Consider the following 26,022-nt stretch of genomic DNA (forward strand, 5'->3'; position numbering starts at 1 on the left):
AAATTATACACCTATAAATTCCCACTTGCTGTCTGTCCTTTTAGTTTCGAGAACGGTATTAAATAGATAAATGTCTATGACAGATATAAGAAGCTTAAAAAGAAAAAGAGGCCCCAATTAGTTAATTGATTGGTTTCAATTCAAAATTTTCCCTAGAATTGCGTTATATAGATAACCGGCATGACTCTGTTGTTGTCAGGAAAAGTATGATTTACAGGGGCAAGCTATCTATTAAAATCGAGGGCATATATTTTAAATTAAATAAATTAAAAGTACGATTAAAAATTTTCGCATATTTACGACAATTTTAGCTCGTTTTGATTGTATATTTCTAATTCACTTACAAGATAGAGTAAAAGAATAAATGAGCTGTAAGCACTCGTCTAATAAATTTTCTCAAATTTTAACGATTATCAAATGACAGGATCAGAAAATAAAGCCAGGAAAAACACCCAAAATAAGCCTATTATGTCGCCAAGGTTATATAACTAAACGAATAAGCTGTTAAGGTATCTTTAATTATCTATTTAACTATCCCTTTTACTGATGAGATAATAGGATACTTGAAAGTAAAGCCAGTTTAGTGTATTCTCGAAAAAGATTTTCCCACTTTTCTTGCATATAATAACAGAAGAGAGAGTTGTCTTTCTTCAGGTGAGAATATCAAATAGTATAGTAGTAAATACCAATTGTTTTATGTATTTAAAAATTAAATCCAGGTGTTGTTAAAAGATGTAATTTTTACAAATTGTGTATAAAATACAACACAAAATTTTATTACTTAAAAATTACAAAATTAAGTTTTTATCCAACTTATACTTGTAATTTATAGGATATAATGTACTTTAATTGTATTTTTACAATGTAAAATTTGCAAATGTTTTATGTCTCTTCAAGATAACTTCAGTTATAAATCCTAAAACATTAATAAAATACATTTGAATGTGAATTACCATCGAGCTATAATCATAAAAGATCTTAATACAGAATGATTTAAGATATATTTAGCTTAAAGTCAATTAAATAAATCAGTAGAAAGTAAATATAAATAATGCAGAAAAAAATAAAAGCAAGTTTGTATTTATTTTCTCTGCATTATTTACCGAAGGCTAAGACGTCTTTATGTAATGTTTATAAAAATATTCTAAAATTTTTAAATCTAGAAGAAAAATAACTTACATTTAAAATGTTTATATCTTTTTTTTTCTTTATTTATCTGAAATTATTGCATTTAATAACGATTCATTCCATACGTAATATTAAAGTTTGATATTCTATAGCATCTGGTACGTTTAAGATTTCTCTACAACAGATGATTTTTTAATATTATTATTAAAACTAAAAATAAATTTTATTTATGACTTTTATATCCTAGATATTTAGTTTTCTCGTAGTGACATTGCTTAAAGAAAATATGAAATTTAATCAATTTTAAATTGTTGTTTTCTTCCAATATAAACAAATCTATTCTACGGTTCATCCATCATGCAGGAAAAATGGGTTTACCAAAACAATAAATGTTTAGTTACTTGATTTAAATGCATAAAAAAAATAAGAAGAAAAAGAAATATAACTTTATCGAGTAGTTAATGCTAATTCATAACTGATAACACTGTAAAGACTCAATTATTTTTATTATTTAATAGATTGTAGACAGTGTAACTCTATTGTTTATCTCTTATCCTTTCCTGTGGAATTTTATTTTTCGGAGCTTTTTATCATCTTAGGAGAGTCATTCTTAAAATAATAGGTCTAAATAAAGGTTAAAGAGTTACCTCTTAGTATCACGTTTATTTCATAAAAAAGGGAATAGAAGATAAACAATAGTGTCGAGAATTACACTGTTAAATTCGAGATTATCCTCCATTTTATTTATGCAGTAAATTACTATTTTATTCGATTATTTTACTTACAGAATTTGCTAAAATTGCTCGAGATGAAATTATGTTTTGTCCAGTAAACAAGCCACAAGATTTTCCTGAAAAAAGCTTGGTTAATTGAATTTTGGGGCTCCCTGTTAAGTAATTCAGATATTTAAAGTACATCAAAGCGTTATAATTTGTCTACTGAACAAAAAAAACGTTTAATCTCTAGCAATTTTAGCAAAGTTTGAGTGAAAGTATAGAAAAGAGACATTAATTTAGCTATTACAATAGTTAACTGACTTTTGATCAGTCTGTATATATATTTTTTATTATATTTTTAAAAAATGTATAATAATTTAAAAAGAATACATGACTGTGTGGCATTTATCCAAGAACATAAATAATAATAAGGAATATATATTTTTTATTTTTATATCTGACAGTTTTAAAATGAATATATTCATTTATTACTCCCTGGAACACATAAAAATTTCATTTTTTTTCTCCCATATTCTTATGCCAGATACAAAAAGGACATTTTATATAATTAATGATGAGAATTTTCAGATGTTTTTCCCTTTATGTGTTATAAAACATGAAAAGAAATTTTAAAATCGGCGTTACCTGTAAATCCCATCCTTATAATTTGTTAGTATTTCAAGAATTTCGTAAGAATTATATTTAATATAAATAAAAATGAGTAGTTTAATTACTTTAAAATATAAAAAGTTAAAATGTTGTTATTTTAACTTTTACTTTATACATTTAAATGTATCTGTTCTATTTCTTTTTGTTTATACGATTAATATTTATGATGTAATATATGAGAATTTTACTTATTAACGTAAAATATTTAGATTAATTTTATAAATAATTTTAAATTTGCGTCCACATTAATATTATATATACATATATTTTAAAATATTCTATCTATACAAAAATTCAAGCAACGAGTTGCTTAACTTTCACGGCAAGAGTTAAAATTGTGCGTGCTCCATCTGTTAGGAAATTAAACTAAAAAATTGTTTTTATATTATAGATTACTATAAAATGACAAAAATCTTAATCTTGAGGGAAGAGATGANTAAAGTAATGAAATTTATATATTAACGAGCTAAAATTGTTATGAAATTACTGCAATTTTTAATCATACTAATAATTTATTTGATTTAATAATATATGCTCTCGATTTTAATAGTTATCAGGGCCTCCTGCCCTAAGTTTTCCATATCTGGTCTGAATTGTCATCTATCTAACACCGTTCTGAAAATTCAGAAAGGACAGACAGACAGTGAAGAACAGTGAGAATTTATAGGTCTACAATTTTTTCAAATTGCAGCCCAATAAATAGTGTTTTTTTTTTAATGTAAACAAATGGAAAGTTGAAGAAAGGAACTGGATAATTACGTTCTCCTTCTGCTGATTTCAACAGGGACATCAGCCTCTAGCTTGCTGATATATTTATTAGATTATCTTATAAATTATAAAATGCTGGAGGAAATTACACTATTATACCTAAAAATAAACAATGACTTTCGAGATTTTAAAAAATGACTCGCGGGAGAGTATAATTACCATATACTGAAAAATCGATACTATCTGAAAAACGTTCGATATAATCAAAGAAAAATAAAGAATTTAATGATAGAAAAAAAAACTACATATTATTCTGTTAACATTCACAAATGATTTCTTCGAGATATTACTGAATATTCAATTGTCCTTGGCCTTGAAAATGGCGGAACGTATTGTCTAGATTTTCTTTATTGTATCAATCGATAAACATGAAAGTAGGAGCATAAACCTGGTTTCTATCCTGAATTAAGATATATTATACTTTTATGGATTCGACCACTCTAGTTTTACGGTATGGCTCTCCAGATAGGACCGCCATCTTTTTTTCTATCTATACAAAAATTCAAGCAACGAGTTGCTTAACTTTCACGGCAAGAGTTAAAATTGTGCGTGCTCCATCTGTTAGGAAATTAAACTAAAAAATTGTTTTTATATTATAGATTACTATAAAATGACAAAAATCTTAATCTTGAGGGAAGAGATGAGTTTTTAAAAGAACTGTAAATGCTAATAACGAGTAAAATCTTCATTAAGTCCGAGCACGCTCGAGATATGACACACGACCCTCTTCTATCTCCCCACTCTTTCGACTTTTAACCACCAAAATCTAACAGTATCAATGCCCTTAATACACAAAACTCCCTGAAAAATTTCAGAAAGTTTTAACTAGAATCACAGGAGTTATTAAGCTTCAAAATGGGTGAACAAAACTGTGTCTTCTCACACACAGATGCTCACATACAGATATACCCACAAATGTTTTGGCATTTCTGGTGCCCTGTCTCCAAAAATGTAAAAATTTTGATGGGTTAATTTTTGACCGATTGCCATATTTTCCCTTTGTTACACATAACAGCCAGAAAGTAACAAAAGCAACCCATATAAGTTAACTTGACTGAATTAGGTGCTTTTATCAAGCACCCAATTCAGTCATTAAGTGCTTGATAATGTCTTTTATCAAGCACCTGATGACTAAATTAGAAATTTCGTGCTTTCCAGAACCCATCAAAAATCATGGGGAAAAAATCGAAATGTTCAAAATACTTTTAATAACGCAAATCTGTTTAAAATGGTTATTTCTTTCCTGTTTTCTTTTTCATATTCTGCAACACAGTATTAGAAACATCATTAGTGAAATAGGAGAGTAATAAAAATGTAGATACAAAGAGGATATATCGTTAATGCAGATGCCTTATCAGAAGAGCTTGCAGAATGTTAAGTACAAGCCAGATGGGACATCAGAACCATTCATTTCCAAAAAAAAAAATAAAATAAAAATTAATTTTTCACTTTGTTAGTCGGATTAGTGCAAATAATTAATAAAATAAAGTAAAAAAAATTTAGATACAAAGAGGATATATCGTTAATGCAGATGCCTTATCAGAAGAGCTTGCAGAATGTTAAGTACAAGCCAGATGGGACATCAGAACCATTCATTTCCAAAAAAAAAATAAAATAAAATACAATAAAAAGAAAACTGTTTGAATGTACTCGCTCTTGTTAAATCTCCCGATATTTATGTAATTATCATTATTAAATATCATATGAATTTATCTTATAACTCCACCAATGGATTCCTTAAGAGATGGTTCTGTTTTTATTCACTGTAAAGGAATTTCGAATTTTTCAAATAGATAAACTTCAAAACACGCATTATCTTTTTTCATTGATGGTGCACCTATCACTGTTGAAAGATATCTCGTCCATATCAAGTGTCTGTGGTATATTTTCTACTGAACATAAGCTTATTTGAAAGAGTTTGAATGGGGTTTTCCTCGGGGAACTGAAAGTGAATTTCTGACCTGACTGCTTAAAATACCATATTTTTCAATTGGTATATGTTTAAACTACACATCAGGAACGACTTATATTATGGTCATATTATTTGATCGATAAAAAAACAAATAAATACACTCCTCTTGTAACGATAATGGCAATTAAATTTTCAAGAATTATTCCCTTATAATTAAATTATATATAATTAAAATGAAAACGCTGGAGAATAATCGCATTATTCTTTAATGACTTTAACAACAACTTTGATTAAATATCAAAATCTTGACAAATTAAATAATTTTTTAGTTAAGGATTTGTATTCGTAAATATTCAAAAATTAAAAATTTATTTTATTTTATTTTATTTTATTTGATAAATGGTTCTGATGTATCATTTTACTACAATTTTTAATCATACTTTTAATTTATTTAATTTAAAATATATGCTCTCGATTTTAATACGGGTCTTGCCCCTGCAAATCACACTTTTCCTTACAACAAGAGTCATGCTAGTCATCAATATAACTCTGTTTTAGGGAAAATTTTTGAACTAAAATTACGTGACTTCCATTCTAGATAAATATGTGAACTTTTTAAAAATTTAACTTATAATTATTGCTTGAAAAATTAATTTTTATTTCATTTAACACTTCGTTAAAAATCAATCTTAATATATTTTACTGGGAGTCATTTGTATCAGAAATATAAATGCATCGTAATCTAGAAGATTGCAGAGCCATAAATTACTCGTTCATCGGTGAAAGTGTTTTTTAATGCATCAAATATAGGAGAAAAAAAAATCTTAAATTCGAATTATTTTAAAATTTGCATAGTTCAACTGGAATATAATTTAGATAAACGACGAAAATATGATTTAAGAAACAATATTTACTTGATGATTTCTATTCTTAAAATATCTCCTGATCGTTTTAAAGTAATAAAACTCCAACTGTTGCATGTAAAACCACCTCGTTATATCGAATATCAAAAACAGCAGAATTGGATGAATATATAAGATGGAAGCGATGGATTTTTTGCCAGATGTCCCACTAAGTCTTGACATTAACGATATCCTTAGTGATAAAAATGATATATTATTTTTATTGATTGAAACACAAAATTAATAGCTTATCTGTTTCCAGCCTGATAAGTTATCATAACAATGTAGATACGTTTATTTAGAAAAGATTTATATCTTCGATCATTATTAAAGGAATTAAAAATGAGAATGCATGAATTTAAATTCTCCTGGGTTATGGTTTTTGTGGTAGTGTTTGGAGGAATTTTTAACAATATTCTCATTGAAATTCCTACCAAGAAAACTTTCTTGCATAATACAGAATGCTCGCATATTTATGTTATTTAATATACTGTAATGGATGTATTTACAAAAAATGAGTTGAGTTAATGCTTCTAAATGCAGGTTATTACGCTTCTCGATCATTTCTGGTGTTAATCCCATCAAATTCTGAAGTCTTTATTAAGTATGTCAACTAATCCTCATACTCTTAAGTCGCGCCTTCCAATTATTACTTCTAAATAATAAGTACTAATCCTCTGATAAAGAAAATAAAATAATGAATATAAAGTAATGAAATTTATATATTAACGAGCTAAAATTGTTATGAAATTACTGCAATTTTTAATCATACTAATAATTTATTTGATTTAATAATATATGCTCTCGATTTTAATAGTTATCAGGGCCTCCTGCCCTAAGTTTTCCATATCTGGTCTGAATTGTCATCTATCTAACACCGTTCTGAAAATTCAGAAAGGACAGACAGACAGTGAAGAACAGTGAGAATTTATAGGTCTACAATTTTTTCAAATTGCAGCCCAATAAATAGTGTTTTTTTTTTAATGTAAACAAATGGAAAGTTGAAGAAAGGAACTGGATAATTACGTTCTCCTTCTGCTGATTTCAACAGGGACATCAGCCTCTAGCTTGCTGATATATTTATTAGATTATCTTATAAATTATAAAATGCTGGAGGAAATTACACTATTATACCTAAAAATAAACAATGACTTTCGAGATTTTAAAAAATGACTCGCGGGAGAGTATAATTACCATATACTGAAAAATCGATACTATCTGAAAAACGTTCGATATAATCAAAGAAAAATAAAGAATTTAATGATAGAAAAAAAAACTACATATTATTCTGTTAACATTCACAAATGATTTCTTCGAGATATTACTGAATATTCAATTGTCCTTGGCCTTGAAAATGGCGGAACGTATTGTCTAGATTTTCTTTATTGTATCAATCGATAAACATGAAAGTAGGAGCATAAACCTGGTTTCTATCCTGAATTAAGATATATTATACTTTTATGGATTCGACCACTCTAGTTTTACGGTATGGCTCTCCAGATAGGACCGCCATCTTTTTTTTTTTACTGTATAATATTAGTATTTTACTACAAGATCCCGTGTAAGTTGCACTAAAAAGAAGCCATGAAAGTTTTTTTTTATTTTTTATTTTCTCGCGTCTTAAAATGGAAAGTTCGTTGTTTAAAACTTCCAAATTTTTACAATCTTCTGATACAAATAGTTTAAATAATACTTCATCAAACTTATTGTTAATGATATTAATTGCGAATGTATTAAAATTTTAAATATTAAATTAAAATAGCAGAAATTCCTCGATTGCGTCAAGCAAGATTGAAAGACATTCCAAACTAGATCACCTGGATACTATTGATCTTTAGGAATTTCTGACGTGGTAACCACTAAGACACTAATAATTAGTCTGAATGGAATTAGTCGAGAAATTACAATACGCCTACTGTGTTTAATCCAATAAGGTAAAACTCCTAGTTTAAACACTAGAACCGAATGACGATTGGCTCTTCTTACTTACGAATCTTCCCTATTATCCAATCAACTGTTATAACATTACAAAATTCTTCTTGGTGTTCTCAAGGGATAAGCTGTGATGACGCTTGACCTAATTTTTTTTAATGATTATATTATCATCAACGACATAAATTTGTCTCAGTTTGTAACCCAAAAGATAAAATGTCAGAATAATTTTAAAATATGTTCGGTGCCATAAAGCTTACAAAGTATGTTAGTGGAAGAAGAAAAATGGTATTTAATACAGCTCATTTAATGTTCATGGAAGATGAGCAAATAAAAATTTCACGCCTTCCAGTCAGCAAGGATATGAAAAGTATCGATTATGTAAACAATAAAACACGTTTAGTCTATACAAAAGAATTTTATAATGCGAAACAACGCTTTATACGGTTGAAATTACTTCTCCCAACTCGATTAGTGAGATAATTTAATAACTATCTTAAATTATCAGTTTATATATAAGTATAAAAATTTACTTTTCTGTTAGAGATTACGAGTGAAAGCGCCTTAAGTCTTGTATCTAACTTTTCTAGTCGCAAGTTTGATTATTAGAAAAAAAAAAGAATTGTGTAGTGATAGAAGTCACTTTCTTTTGTAGAGTTTTTAAAGGCCTAAACGGTATCAAAACCGAATAAAGGTCATTTAGTTTGAGTTTATAACCGCAGATATCCTAGATTGCTCCAGGTTCAGAACTATTTTCGCAGTTATTATAAATCGTAAATTGAATTCTACTGGTTTTATTATGTGCACTCAGTTCCTCGATATTTTTCTTTTATAATATTTTGACGAAATAAGGTCAAAATGTTTTTAAAAAATAAAGAAATTCTGCCCGAGATGAACTAGAACATATAACTTAGAAAACCCATCATCATCTAGTGACGTTCTAGAGCCAATTTACCCAGTTTTGTCTGAAAATCGGATGGACCAAGCGATTAAAGTGTCAACATATCGCTCTGGGGATCTAGGATCGAATCTTGGAAGAAATTTTCACGAAAGGTCAGTCCCGGATATGTCAACCCTTACTAGTCAGCAGCTCCACGTGGACATAGCAGAAACCATGACAGGTGTGAAAAAAGGTTTTTTTTTAGTGTCTACAGGGCTGTGAAAAAAATCGGTAGATTTTATTTATAATATTACAACGAATATTTTAATTATTTATTGTGACATCGTTACAATTTCAATCATATTTTTAATTTATTTAATTTAAAATATATGTTCTCCATCTCAAATTAGTAGTGTCTTTCCCCTGTACATTATACTTTTTCTGATAACAGAGTCATGCCGGCCATTTAAGTAACTAAGTTCTGGAGGAAAAAGTGTTGAATTAAAATCACGTAACTTCCGTTCTATATCGAAAGTTCTTGTATAATTAATCGGGGCCACCTACCGCAAAGATACCCACATCTGGCCTCGTCTTTCTTACACCTGACATCGTTCTCGAGATTAAGGAAGAACAGACAAACGGATAGACAGTGTAAATTATAGGTCTATAATTTCTTAAAATTGCAGACCAATAACTGTATCAAAGCAAACATATTCAGCGACTTTAACCAGACTTGTGAATAAAAATATAACTGTATCTGGAAAGGTTAATAAGTAATATTAGCATGATCTTGAGAATAGTTGCACTGTTCGCCTGCCGGGCGTTATCATTAATTTTAATTGAAATGGAGCATGTTAATGATAAAGTAAACATGCAGATAACTGCGCGATAAATGACAACGACCATATTTTATCTACTCGAAGTGAGAAGCATTTATTGCTATAATTATCGTATTCATTCATCAATGATAAACACGCGATAAACAATACTCCATATTTAAACCTTAAAGCTTTTTTCTCTACGATATTTACAAAATTTTTAACATTTTTCAGCTCGAATTTCTTGTAATTTCGTAATTTGATGTGAGAGTTTATGTCAAATAATCGACGATGTTTCGATCTGTTTGACTCTTTGGCATTTCTGTCATTGGAGAAACGTTACAAAGACGAAGTAACCGCTTACCTATTCTCCTCACTCCACTTACACTCACCCATTCAAGAGATTATAGACAATTCTAGAAAATACAAAATTAAATTTACTATATTGAAAAATATAAAAAGAAAGTTAAGAACACGATTAGATAAAATTATTATTTTTTTCTCTTTTAAAAATAATTATATCCTCTTCTTATTTATCTCTACAAGTTGCCAATGAGTTTTTCAGTTAAAATAAAATAAATTTTCCACAAGCAAGTACCAATTAGGACAAAAATTCCGAAAAACATTGTTAGATAATAATAATGCTTTTACCGAATACAACACGAGAGATAATTTCTTTACTTTCCTATTCACGAAATCTTTAATAATTTATCTGTGAAAACATTACACTTAATCATTTTTCCATCACTGTTTGTTTTTTTAATACTAAAATAAATTATAAAAGAAGAGGAATTTATGTGGAAGAGACGATCCTGTTAACCATAACATAAATGCGTATAGAAGCGAAGGGCTGGAAGGGAGCCACAACAATCTCATTTTGGCAAACATATACATATATAATTTACAATTTTATTTTTTAAATGGAGAATGTTAAAATATTCAAAAGAATGATTTAATATACTGTACTTAATCCTCCTTTCTTAATATTAATTCTTACTCAGTTTATGCCAAGATCTTAGTTAACAAGTAAAGATGGTTGTATAAAGAAAGTAATAATTCCTGTAAAGTTTTATTATATTGTTTTTGTTTAAGCTTACAGAATTGTAGAGATAACTTACATTAATCTTGGATAACGTATGAAGCTGTGGGGCAGACGGCGGAGAGACGACATTGACCCAAAGACACGACCGCGTTTAACATCGACTCCAATGCGCCGGTCCAATCGAATCTCGACTCGAAGTTGCCCATTTGGACGAACGTTCTTGTAGCGTGTGCAGTTCTACCTGTGGATCTGTGGATAGTAAACGCAGCTAACAGTTCTATCCATCCGCCGATGTATCTATACGCTTATGGAAAACGAAAGAGAACTTTATTACATCGCAAACAGTTCTATCCTTTCGGTTTTTTGGGAATTAGCCACATATCGAACCTTTTCGACTACCCAAAAGGTCCAACTGGCCAACGATTCGTGTCTATGGGATATAAATGCCACTACGGAAGAAAGGGAGGCCGAACACAACCTGTCGTTGGATATAACACTTAGTGAATCGTCCGTAGTCGGGCCACCCGACACTTATCCCAATCCGGGTTATCTAGCTAACGTAGCTATTGCTGTACCTATGGGAATAAGTCTATACACTTTGAGCCTTCTTACCTTTGTGGGCAACGCTATGGTCCTTCACGCAATCAGAACGGAAAGGAGATTACAGACGGTGAGTTAAATTACCCAAAAGTAATGTCTCTTCGAAAAACTAGTCGTTAAGATCTTGATATTTATCGAAAATCGATACAAATAACTTATATATTCCGTATATAACGTATTCTTATACATACGAGACGTATCCCCATTCATGCTTAACCGGATACGTTTTATTCTTTATAAAGTCTTCCTTTAGCTTTTTAGGGAATTTAGTTATTGATAATTCATTAAAGAAACGAGGAAATTCTCTATAAAGTCTCGAAAATACGCGCATCTGGACACCTTTCTACGCTGTTGTATTAACGAAACTTCGCGTGACTACAAACTTTAACTAATATAATAGAGAATTTAAAGCTAGAAAATTTTATGACATAGTATAAAGAAAAGTAAAGAAAGTAACGATTACGTTCTATAATCGATCCAACTAATTATAGAAATTTTAATTTAGACGAAAGCTACAAACTGATAAGCTACTTTAGACATATTTCGTGATTACGTTATAACTCCGAGACAATGGAAGACATATAAATATTAATATATATATTTTTTACTGTCCCTCTGTAAACGTTTTAATTAAACATTAAAAAATTCTTCTACTGTAAAGCTCTCTATCAGGCATGACCTGCAGCAATCTAATACAGAAGAAGCGCTTGTATTTTTTCTATTTACAAATAACAATAACTTATTTTTCACTATACACGAGAATTTCGAATTCCGTACAAATCATATTTTCCAAGGAATTCAAAATTTAATAAAAAGAAACTAATAAAGTTATGCATGATATAGAAGTCGTCGAACCTTCATTCTTCTTTATAAAAATTTTTTACTCTACCCTAGAGAAATTTTATATTATGATTTTATTTTCTTTTAAAGTTAAGAAGATAATTTCGAATTTTACCAGTTATTTAAATTTATATATATATATATAAAATCACTAGACTTGTAAATGAAGAGTTGTAAGTATATAGATTAAATCTAATTTTCTAATAACAATAGAATTATGGGGGAGTTCGTGTTAAGAATGTATGAAAAGAGAGAGTTGAATGGATTAGTACGTTATTTTTAGTCGTATTTTTAATAATTTTCTTGCAAGAAACTGAATTCGAATATCCTGAGAGAACAAATTTCTTTCGGGAATTAGTTTAATTAAGAGAAAACAGTCATTTTCTTTTTTATATACAGTTTTATATCGAGTAATAAATCACCATTTTATAATTGTAATCAAATCTCTTTTCCTTAATATATATTTAAATTTTTTTTATATATTATTTAATTTCGTATTAAATTCTCAATGAATTTTATTATTTTATCTGAAATTGTAAAGTTAAATATTTATGAGTGAGTAGCGTGAAAGTATTGAATATTACCTAAACAAACGATAAAATATTTATAAATCTATTTTGATCGAATATTTAAATAGTTATATTGTATATTTAAGTAAAAAGTATCTATTTAAAGTATAGGAATAATCTATTTAATATTTTTTTTCTAATTAAAAATGCTATTCAGAAACATTCTTATTGACTAGTCAGACTTAAAATAAAATGCAAATACTTTCAGTCAAGAAATATCTAACTTATAGATTTTCGATATTTTTCAATCCATTCAGACATTAAAAAAAATTAATTTGATTAAGAATAAAGGTTTAAAAACACAGTCTAATTACTTTTATTATTCCTGAAAACGTGTATATATATATTTTTTTCATTTAAAATTACTATATTAGAGTTTAATTTCTCGTTAATATTTAAATAGTAAACACGCTTGTTAGCATGAAGATCTAACGCTGTAATAATTGTAACAATAAGAAACGTGGTGTGTTCGTCTATAGGCCTTGTTTCTAATTGGAATTCTCGCGTTGAAACCTCGAGAGGCAACCAACAAAACATTAAATCCAGAAGAGAGAACATAATCTCGGTTGTCTCTCTCTACCAGGACCAACTCGATTACATTACCAACTTGTCAGGCAAAAGAAAAGTTTTAAAGAAATTGCTACCGTATCTGTTTTCTGTTTTCAGCTCGTTAAATACACCGCTTTTGGGATTAAGTTTCTTCTACGTCCATCCTACATTTATCAAAGATAGGAAGGAGATGCCCATTTGTATGGTTCTATACTTTATGTCGCTTGATTTTCTGCTTTTTTTCACTTAATTAAGCCTATCGATCAGTTTTGACAGTAAGTAAAAATTCCTACACTTAAATAGGAAGAGAAAAATTGATTTTTCTACACTTCGAAATTAAATTAAATATTAAATAAACGTGAAATTTTATAAATAAATGTGTAGCAACTGATTGGAAAATGCCAAATTTTCACTGACTTTATTAACTGAACATAAAATTTTCATATATGGTTCTAAAACAATAGTGTTATTAATTAATTAATAATAGAACTATGGTTGCATCTACAATGATTTTGATGTTGTCTTCATTTCAGATTAAATATTTATTAATAAGTTCTAACCCATTGTTAATTTGCCCTACATTTAATTATCATATAATTTGCCAACTGTTGTATAATTTCAACTGCTAATACAATAACATCTATCTTACACATTTCAATTGGGTTCTATATATATTCTGTGTTATTTTAAAACATTAATTTACATGGAATAAAGGTATTATAAAATTAAAATATAGTTTTATAAACTAAAAAACTAAAACAGAGACGTATGGATCCAAAAAATTGTCTTTTTTTGCCCAAATCTATAAAGAACTACAAAATTTCTGCAACTTTTAATAATAATTTTAATTTATTTAATATAAAATATATGCTCTCAATCTCAAATTAGCAGTGCNATTATAGAAATTTTAATTTAGACGAAAGCTACAAACTGATAAGCTACTTTAGACATATTTCGTGATTACGTTATAACTCCGAGACAATGGAAGACATATAATTATTAATATATATATATATATATATATATATCACAGCAAGTTTGATGAAAGATGATAATTACGAGTCAGAAGTTAGTGAAGTTGTTACGTAAAGTATAAAAGGAAAATTTTACTAATTAGACAGCAGAATAGAATTGTTATGAATGTTTTATTGTTAGCAATTTATTGAAGAAAAAAAAAGAGAGAATTGAAAAATGAATTCTTCTTCTTTCGCTTTTCTTCTCCTAAGATGCGTAAAGAGATAGCCAAAGGAAGATAAGAGGCTGGTAAACGCCATAGAGAATTGTTAGTCAATTTTTGAGAATGCCAACAAACACTGGTAGTCACGATATTTTACGCTGTTGACCTAGTTTATTTTTAATAGAAATATGTATTTCGAAATACACTCTTCTTCTTTTTTTTTTAAATTACGATTGAAGAAAGGAAAAGTTGTAGCTTCCTCTAAATTATTTATCGATCCGGATGATTTTAGTTTCACATTCTGTAGTAAAAAAAAAAAGGTTGTTTGTATATGTGAATACAGGCTTTAAATATATTAATATATATATTTTTTATTTTTATATCTGACAGTTTTAAAATGAATATATTCATTTATTACTCCCTGGAACACATAAAAATTTCATTTTTTTTCTCCCATATTCTTATGCCAGATACAAAAAGGACATTTTATATAATTAATGATGAGAATTTTCAGATGTTTTTCCCTTTATGTGTTATAAAACATGAAAAGAAATTTTAAAATCGGCGTTACCTGTAAATCCCATCCTTATAATTTGTTAGTATTTCAAGAATTTCGTAAGAATTATATTTAATATAAATAAAAATGAGTAGTTTAATTACTTTAAAATATAAAAAGTTAAAATGTTGTTATTTTAACTTTTACTTTATACATTTAAATGTATCTGTTCTATTTCTTTTTGTTTATACGATTAATATTTATGATGTAATATATGAGAATTTTACTTATTAACGTAAAATATTTAGATTAATTTTATAAATAATTTTAAATTTGCGTCCACATTAATATTATATATACATATATTTTAAAATATTCTATCTATACAAAAATTCAAGCAACGAGTTGCTTAACTTTCACGGCAAGAGTTAAAATTGTGCGTGCTCCATCTGTTAGGAAATTAAACTAAAAAATTGTTTTTATATTATAGATTACTATAAAATGACAAAAATCTTAATCTTGAGGGAAGAGATGAGTTTTTAAAAGAACTGTAAATGCTAATAACGAGTAAAATCTTCATTAAGTCCGAGCACGCTCGAGATATGACACACGACCCTCTTCTATCTCCCCACTCTTTCGACTTTTAACCACCAAAATCTAACAGTATCAATGCCCTTAATACACAAAACTCCCTGAAAAATTTCAGAAAGTTTTAACTAGAATCACAGGAGTTATTAAGCTTCAAAATGGGTGAACAAAACTGTGTCTTCTCACACACAGATGCTCACATACAGATATACCCACAAATGTTTTGGCATTTCTGGTGCCCTGTCTCCAAAAATGTAAAAATTTTGATGGGTTAATTTTTGACCGATTGCCATATTTTCCCTTTGTTACACATAACAGCCAGAAAGTAACAAAAGCAACCCATATAAGTTAACTTGACTGAATTAGGTGCTTTTATCAAGCACCCAATTCAGTCATTAAGTGCTTGATAATGTCTTTTATCAAGCACCTGATGACTAAATTAGAAATTTCGTGCTTTCCAGAACCCATCAAAAATCATGGGGAAAAAATCGAAATGTTCAAAATACTTTTAATAACGCAAATCTGTTTAAAATGGTTATTTCTTTCCTGTTTTCTTTTTCATATTCTGCAACACAGTATTAGAAACATCATTAGTGAAATAGGAGAGTAATAAAAATGTAGATACAAAGAGGATATATCGTTAATGCAGATGCCTTATCAGAAGAGCTTGCAGAATGTTAAGTACAAGCCAGATGGGACATCAGAACCATTCATTTCCAAAAAAAAAATAAAATAAAATACAATAAAAAGAAAACTGTTTGAATGTACTCGCTCTTGTTAAATCTCCCGATATTTATGTAATTATCATTATTAAATATCATATGAATTTATCTTATAACTCCACCAATGGATTCCTTAAGAGATGGTTCTGTTTTTATTCACTGTAAAGGAATTTCGAATTTTTCAAATAGATAAACTTCAAAACACGCATTATCTTTTTTCATTGATGGTGCACCTATCACTGTTGAAAGATATCTCGTCCATATCAAGTGTCTGTGGTATATTTTCTACTGAACATAAGCTTATTTGAAAGAGTTTGAATGGGGTTTTCCTCGGGGAACTGAAAGTGAATTTCTGACCTGACTGCTTAAAATACCATATTTTTCAATTGGTATATGTTTAAACTACACATCAGGAACGACTTATATTATAGTCATATTCTTTGATCGATAAAAAAAAAACAANTCTCGTTAATATTTAAATAGTAAACACGCTTGTTAGCATGAAGATCTAACGCTGTAATAATTGTAACAATAAGAAACGTGGTGTGTTCGTCTATAGGCCTTGTTTCTAATTGGAATTCTCGCGTTGAAACCTCGAGAGGCAACCAACAAAACATTAAATCCAGAAGAGAGAACATAATCTCGGTTGTCTCTCTCTACCAGGACCAACTCGATTACATTACCAACTTGTCAGGCAAAAGAAAAGTTTTAAAGAAATTGCTACCGTATCTGTTTTCTGTTTTCAGCTCGTTAAATACACCGCTTTTGGGATTAAGTTTCTTCTACGTCCATCCTACATTTATCAAAGATAGGAAGGAGATGCCCATTTGTATGGTTCTATACTTTATGTCGCTTGATTTTCTGCTTTTTTTCACTTAATTAAGCCTATCGATCAGTTTTGACAGTAAGTAAAAATTCCTACACTTAAATAGGAAGAGAAAAATTGATTTTTCTACACTTCGAAATTAAATTAAATATTAAATAAACGTGAAATTTTATAAATAAATGTGTAGCAACTGATTGGAAAATGCCAAATTTTCACTGACTTTATTAACTGAACATAAAATTTTCATATATGGTTCTAAAACAATAGTGTTATTAATTAATTAATAATAGAACTATGGTTGCATCTACAATGATTTTGATGTTGTCTTCATTTCAGATTAAATATTTATTAATAAGTTCTAACCCATTGTTAATTTGCCCTACATTTAATTATCATATAATTTGCCAACTGTTGTATAATTTCAACTGCTAATACAATAACATCTATCTTACACATTTCAATTGGGTTCTATATATATTCTGTGTTATTTTAAAACATTAATTTACATGGAATAAAGGTATTATAAAATTAAAATATAGTTTTATAAACTAAAAAACTAAAACAGAGACGTATGGATCCAAAAAATTGTCTTTTTTTGCCCAAATCTATAAAGAACTACAAAATTTCTGCAACTTTTAATAATAATTTTAATTTATTTAATATAAAATATATGCTCTCAATCTCAAATTAGCAGTGCCTTGCCCCTGTAAATCATACTTTCCCTGAGAACGATAGAATAATGCTGGTCATCTATGTAACTTTCTCTGGGAAAATTTTTTGAATTGAAGTTCGTATATTGTTAATTTGGACCTCCTGTCCCTAATATTTTCATATCTGGTCTGAATTTTCATCTTTATAACACCATTCTTGAGATTAAGAGAGTTAGAACAGACAGTGGGAATTTATAGGTTTAGAATTTTTTCAAATTTCAGTGCAAAAATTGATTTAACACAATTTAGATGAGAATATACTTTGAAATTATTCGAATTTAATGTAAGACAAGCAAAATCATTAGTTATTTTCGATAATTTATTTAAATTGTATAATACGTCTTAAATTAATTATAAAATCATTTCAATATCTTAAGGATTTTATGAAATTCTGTGTTTATTTAGTGTGATATTTCAATTAAAAGACTTTATTTAATCAAATAAGAATTTGAAGCAGGCAAATAACTAGATAGAAAGTTTTATTTATTTATTTATTCTGAATAAATTACAAGGTTACTATATATAGTGATTACATTAATTCACTATTGTCATATTTATATAAAAAACAAACTCATATATCAATAAATAACAGAAAATGTACATAAACGTCATCTGGATCTGTCTATAAAATGAATGATACTGGAAATTTTCTAAATCGAGTAAAAGGACGGAAATTCGTTTTTGCAAAGCTTTTTCTGTTAAAAAATCCAATTAGCCAGCTTAAAGTGATATCATGTGAAGTGGAATATACCTAAATCGATATTAGGGGAGAGAAGAAAAACTTTAAAGAAAAATCCCTAACTATTCCGAATATAATTTATAATCGATATCCTTTATTTTAAAATTTTACACTCCATTTTACAATTCGCTTGAATTTTGTCAAGGAAACGTTTCTTGCTATAGAAGTAACGATTTTCAGACAAGTAGTTATAAATTATACTTAACGTCGAAGATCATAAGTCTATGATTTTTCCCGTGTCATAACGTGAAAAAATAGAAAAAAATATAAAAAAGTATATTTGACACTGAACTATTGTCGTCGATTCTTTCATTTCTTTCCAATTGCAATAGTAAAGTTGAAATAAAACTGACAAACGTAAGGAAAAACATTTGGCAACGTTTCAAATCCTGTTGGCAAGGTCTATCAGGTGAATTGAAAAAGGGCAATCTTGAAGGTCGCTAAATAACCCATTTACAAATATGATATATACTTTAACATATTCGATTTTCACTTATTTCTTCCACAAATATAATTTAATAGCCGAATGGATGTGGCGATAAAGGCGTTAGTCTATCCTCTGAGGGATCCGGGATCGAATTCGGGTGGAGACATTTTCGTGAATGATCTGTTCCGGATATGTCGAGCCTTGTCCTTCACCATTCTACCATCCCATTGCGGTTCTGTCTTAACTCACGGGTTGGTTTAGTTTATTTATATATGGCAACGTGACACTTGAACGATCTACCGAGAGTGGTGCCTTCAGGAAGGACTTTTATGGTAAACTGGCCAGTATTTAGACATTAAAAACAGAAAGAAAAGCCGGCCAGCCCGTTGGCAGTTACGAGCCCACAACCAACTACTAGTATTCGACGTTTTACCAGTTAATCTTGCCTACGATGGGATTAAAAAGATACCATATGGAAAAAGAATATATATATATAATTTAATAAATATTATTATTATAAATAATGTAAATAGATGAGATAGAGGTTCGAGAACTTTTCTGTATAAAATAGTTCAGCTAAAAAATGCGATTTTATTTTAAAACTTAATTCTATAATTTAAAAATTTTGTATTACGTAACACTATCTTTCAATTTTTCTTCTCCAGGAAGTCTTATTGAAAATTTAATTGGCGGTATATATTAAATCATCATTCTATATATGGCACTTCCTGCAGTTTTTTAGATGGTGTTGTATTCCTAGAAGGTATTTTTAAAAATTACCTTACTGTTTTCACTAACGTATGTAATTTATAGCTTGATATTAATTATAAAACGTTATAACGACTAATAAACATCAAAGATATTAAAGAAGAATTACTCTAATTACACGAAAACAATTGTTAGCAGAGATGACAATAAGCAGAAATATATCTATTTTTATATTTATTAAATAAAAATATTTCTTTTTAGAAAGTTGATGCGAAGTCATACGCTTCTATCTTAGAATATATTAATAATAAAATGGTTCATAGCGTAGTCGGGGAAGGATAAAGGATAAGAAATTCAAAATAAATACGTAGACAAAGTTTGTGATCAATACTTAATTATTTATAGAAGTAATTTTCTAATAGCTAAATAAAAATACAAATAAAGAATATTTATTTGTGTAAGCTTATAACATTTGTTTACAAAAGTAATTATATATACTGTAAATAAAGTTATCTCTTATAATAATGTCTGGAATGACTGACAGCATTTAAAGGAAATTTTTCCCTTATTTTGTTTTCTATATTTATTTTAAATTATTTAATTTTATTTACGTATGTTCAAGAAAATTTGTTGAAGTCACCTCTTAATTTTTAAAACAGTAGCAACAGCACAATTTTAGCTGCAGGCAATTTTTGATGTGTTTAACTTAAACATCCCTCTACTCCTGCAGACACATTTTTAAAAATATAAATTAAATATATTGCAGTAAGTTATTTTATTTACTTATGGCGAACACACCAATTACTCATTAAATTTGCTCTCAGTATGAAAATTTGTTGCCTCTTTAATCCTTTCTCTTTAGACGTTGATTACAGGATTATGTAAACATATACGACTAATAAGATAATTAATAGATAATATTATACATTACAACAATAAATAATTGTGCAGTTATTATAATTATAAAGTAAACAAATAAATAAATAAATTTATTCGTTTATTTCTATAATTCTGCTTTAACAGCATAATTGAAAATATATTTAAAAACCGAATTACTGTTTTTTTAATATGGGTAATAATATAATGTGTAAAATCGAATAAATTATTGTAACATGATAAAAATGCTGGGTTTACAATTTTTAATTTATTTAGCTTAAGATATATGCTCTCGATTTCAATAGAGTCTTGCGCCTGTACATCATACTTTCCCTGATAACAATAGAGTTGTGCTGGGCATCTATTCTAGAGAAAATTTTTAAATTGAAATCACATGTCTTCCAGTTTAAACTGGAAGTTCGTATATAGTTAATCAGGCTTTTTGCCCTAAGCTTTACATGTCTGGTCTCGACTTTCATATATCTAACATCGTTTCCGAGGTTAAGGAATGACACGGATACACAGACATATACCAGTGGGAATTTAAAGGTCTTTTATTTGAAAATTGCGACCCAATTACACAAATGATTGCTTCTCAACTGACTTATTACATTCGATTTTAGAAAATACTAAGCTTGTTTTGAATTGTCGTTGGACTCTTAATTCTATTTTGTTTACTTCTTGCTTATGAGAAGAAATTCAGTTTAAAAAGTTTTTATATAATAACAGTTTAACCATAACGATCCATAAAATAAATTGGATTTATACTCATGTTCATCTGATTAAGTTCGATTTTCTTTTACTTTTAATGAGTTTTTAATGAGTTTTTTTTCCTTTAAATTATTATTATTATTATTATTATTATACATGTTTTTCCTGCTTCAAAATTTTAGATGCTGTTAATCTAGTTAAGTTATATTTGATGGAATTTCGATAAGGAAATAAAAGTAAATAATAGAAATTATTTTGGAGAAAGAAATTTTCTAGTTTGTAAGTTTTCGATTGTTCTCGGATGAAAAATAACTCGGCTATTTAACTTGATTAAAAGTGCTGATTGTGTAATAACGACTCGCTCTTTTCCATCTTAAAGCTTTTAAGGAACATTTTCAAGAAAAATGTGCATTCCATTGCGGTAGAGGAAAGCTCATTCAGACTTTCGCCAAAAGGTATTTCGCCTTCCTTCTCCTTTTTTTACCTACTTTTTATATTTTTATTTTTAGCCGAGACAATAGGGGTTTCTTGAAAAAGTAGTGCTTAGATATCGGTGATTTGATAAGTGCTGCTATCGTTATCGAACTTGCCTTCCATTCCTGACCATTAATTGGAAAGTATCTTCAACGTCTTGACTTGTTATTCTGAAAGTTACCTAAAATAATTGGAACAAATCTAGCTGTGATTCACCTGTATCTACAGACATATATATATATATATATGGATGGATGTGTGTGTTGTTTGTCTATCTGTTTGTAGTTATATATACAGTATATACGGTGTATATATAACTATTTTTGTTCAAACGGAGTTAAACAGATGAAACCTTAGGGACAGGAGGACCCGACTGACTATATACGAACTTTCAGTTTGGAGCAGAAGTCACATTATTTTAATTTAAAATTTTCCCCTGAAAAGTGTTAGATAGATAACCGTCATAACTCTATTGTTAAAGGGAAAGTATGATATACAGGGGCAAGACACTACTAATTTGAGGTGGAGAGCATATATTTTAAATTAAATAAATTAAAAATATAATTAAAAACTGCAGCCCGGAATTGTGACGATGTCACAATAAATATTGCTCGTTTAATTAATAAAATTTAATAAATTTTACGCTTAAACTCGATTTTAATTCCTTTGACAGTTTTTAATTATTTTTTTTTAATTTTTAATAAAACAATTAAAACAAATCTAGCAATGTCGCCTGTACCTACAGATATATATATATATATATATGATATATGTGTGTGTGCGTGTGTTGTATATGTGCGTGTAGTTTTATATATATACAGTATATACACACACACGCTGTATATACCAGTATATAACTATTTTTGTTTGAAAGAATGCTTTATCAAGAATAATTTACGCTAGTTTAATAAATAAAATTTAATAAATTTAAAACTTGAAGCTTGAAGTCAATTTTCCTTTCGCAGTTTTTTTAATTTTTTTTAACATTTAAAATTTAGTTTATTGCATAACAGATAATGCGACTCGTAAAATTCTTTATGTGAATATTAAAAAGAAAACTTTTCTAAATTTTATAAGATAAAAAAAATTTATGGAAATAATACCAAAAATACATTAAAATCAACTAAAATTAACAATTTTATTATCGATTTTCGTTATCTTATATTACCTTCTAGATGAATAGCTCCGTCGTTTAACGCCTAATTCAACTTACTCGATACAAAAAAGAAGGTAATATTACACCAACTATCGAAACAATCTTGAAGCGTATACAACAAATTAGTTTGTATATGAAATCGATATAGCAGTTCGCTTTAAAGTCCATTCACTATTGTGGAACAGTCAATCAATAAAGCAGCTGATACTTATTGGTATCCTGCATGAAGTGTATATTTCCTCCTACAACTACTGTTATTGTGATGAAAAAGATCATTTGTATCTCGCTTCATTGTGCGGAAGATTATGAAGTGTACAGTGTATTTTATAAGTTTTACCTATTTAAATTGAAAAAAATCTCCTCATACACACACACACACACAGAGAGAGAGAGAGAAAGATTCATTTCTTCCGTTTTTTTAGGTCATTTATAAATATAAGAATATAAGAGATCAGAAATATCCCACTAGAGCTTTGGTTCTTTCATACTTGAAATTACTTTCTGCTTCGATTTTTTCCTTTCTGTTTCTCCAAAGAATGATTTTATTCAAATATATATATATAAGTTATATACGTAGTATATTTTTAAACATGAGAACTTCCTATTAACTCTCGTTATTATTATGTGCGAGCATAAATTATTGTAACATGATAAAAATGCTGGGTTTACAATTTTTAATTTATTTAGCTTAAGATATATGCTCTCGATTTCAATAGAGTCTTGCGCCTGTACATCATACTTTCCCTGATAACAATAGAGTTGTGCTGGGCATCTATTCTAGAGAAAATTTTTAAATTGAAATCACATGTCTTCCAGTTTAAACTGGAAGTTCGTATATAGTTAATCAGGCNTAGAGCTTTGGTTCTTTCATACTTGAAATTACTTTCTGCTTCGATTTTTTCCTTTCTGTTTCTCCAAAGAATGATTTTATTCAAATATATATATATAAGTTATATACGTAGTATATTTTTAAACATGAGAACTTCCTATTAACTCTCGTTATTATTATGTGCGAGCTTATTTGGATATCAAATTTATGCAGTGACAGATTAATAATTTAGTTGTAATCCTAAAACTATATTACCTGTTGTTACGCAGTCGATAATTTAATTTATTGATATTTACTACAGAAATTATTAGAGAATAATTCTAAATAGTCACAGAAAATTACAAAACAAGTAATATAATCAACCATATAATACTTGTAAAATATATATACGCAATGTCCATAAACGAAATGTTAAAATGATTTATTGATGTAAATTAATATTAAATGATTAACGAGCAATTATTTTTTGTGGAATCGTCACGATTACTGCCTGAAATTTTTCATCATATTTTAATTTTTAAAAAAATTACGTGACTTCCGGTCAAGATAGGAAGTTCGTATATATTAAATGATTAACGAGCAATTATTTTTTGTGAAATCGTCACGATTACTGCCTGCAATTTTTCATCATATTTTAATTTTTAAAAAAATTACGTGACTTCCGGTCAAGATAGGAAGTTCGTATATAGTTAATCGGAATTTTTCACATCTGGAATGAATTTTAGTGGTGTCTTGCCTCTGTATAACATACTTCTTCTGGTAACAATCGAGTCATGTAGATTCTAGAAAAAATTTTGAGTTGAAATCATGTGACTTCCGATTAAAACCGGTAGTTCATACGTAATTAATAAGGACCTCAGTTCCATAAGCTTTCCATATCTGCTCTCAATTTTCATCTATATAATTCAGATTTCGAGATTGACGAAGAACAGACAGACGGATGACAGTGGGAATTTATAAGTCTACAATTTAAAAATTGCAGCCCAATAACGTAAAAATGTAAATTTTGTGATATTATATTCAAATTTATATTCTTCCTTCATACTGTATTATTAAATTATGTTCTCTATAAATTTTCCCATATCTAATAAACTTGTGATAAGATTTTATCTGTCTAATTTAATTAGATTTATTTTTTTTAATATATCTTTAACTTCAAAGGAATTCATTTAATTGTTTAGAAAATTAAATTTAAGTTATTTCTTATTTTTATGGTTGTTTATAATATAATACACATTTTATATTTTTCGTTAAAAGATCTTTCTACTCGACATAAAAATAAGTATATATATATAGTATGGTCTGTAAAGAATTGAATTATTTTTATATCTATATCTTTTTCTTTAGTATAGAATAAACAAAATCAAATATCCGTTAAAACAGAGGGGAATTATTTTGTTTATATATACACATCACGTAAAAAAACTGCATTTGATAAAGTAACGAAAGTACGAAAAAAATTTTTTTATGTGTCTTAAAACAATGATATTTTTAAAGGAAACGGGCAAAAATTATTGTGACATCTTCACAATGCCGAAATTCAATTTTTAATCACATTTTTTAAATTAATTTAATTTATAATATATGCTCTCCACCTCAAATTAGTAGTGTCTTGCCCCTGTAAATCATACTTTTCCTAATAACAAGAGAGTCGTGCTGGTAATCTATCTAACTCGTTTATGGGGACATTTTGAATTCACGTGACTTCACGTCTAAACCGGAAAACACGTGACTTCGTGTCTAAACCAGAAGTTATTATATTACTAATATGGGCTTCCTGCCATTAGTCGTTCCACATCTGCTCTCGATTTTCATCTATCCAACTCCTTTCTCGAGATTAAGGAAGAACGTATGACAGTGGAACTATATAGCTGTACAATTTTTTTCTTAAATTTCAGCCCAAAAATTTTAAATGTGTATTAAAACAAAGATATTTTTAAAGAAAAAAGTTTTTAAATTAACAAAAAAAAAATGATTTTTATTACTGAACATATAATTTTTATTTAAAAAAAGAAATTAAACCTGACTCACTGGCATATCAGAAATTACACGTCCACTTTTATAGCTAGAAGTGGCTCGTTTTATGAGAAGTCATCTCTAAAGCATATCTGAGTGGCGTGTAGTAAAAAAAAGTTGGATTTTTGGTGTGCGGATTCGTTGATTCGCAAGAGCACATTGTATTACTTGCGCAAGGAATNAGAAATTACACGTCCACTTTTATAGCTAGAAGTGGCTCGTTTTATGAGAAGTCATCTCTA

At 28.2% G+C, this 26,022-nt stretch overlaps 1 protein-coding gene across 1 annotated transcript in view; it reads left to right on the top strand.

The window, feature by feature from the left end:
• The first annotated feature begins 10,857 nt into the window (after positions 1 to 10,857).
• The window catches only part of LOC111636963 (histamine H1 receptor-like), a 52,645-nt gene continuing 37,480 nt past the window's right edge, over positions 10,858 to 26,022 (top strand). The window contains exon 1 of the mRNA XM_023382348.1: positions 10,858 to 11,437. Coding sequence (XP_023238116.1) covers positions 11,075 to 11,437 — 363 coding nt within the window. The 5' untranslated portion in view covers positions 10,858 to 11,074. The remainder of the gene's footprint in view (positions 11,438 to 26,022) is intronic.

This window comes from Centruroides sculpturatus, unplaced genomic scaffold (assembly GCF_000671375.1).
Source record: "Centruroides sculpturatus isolate CEXI.00-Female unplaced genomic scaffold, Cexi_2.0 scaffold60, whole genome shotgun sequence".
In the NCBI taxonomy this organism is placed as follows: domain Eukaryota; kingdom Metazoa; phylum Arthropoda; class Arachnida; order Scorpiones; family Buthidae; genus Centruroides; species Centruroides sculpturatus.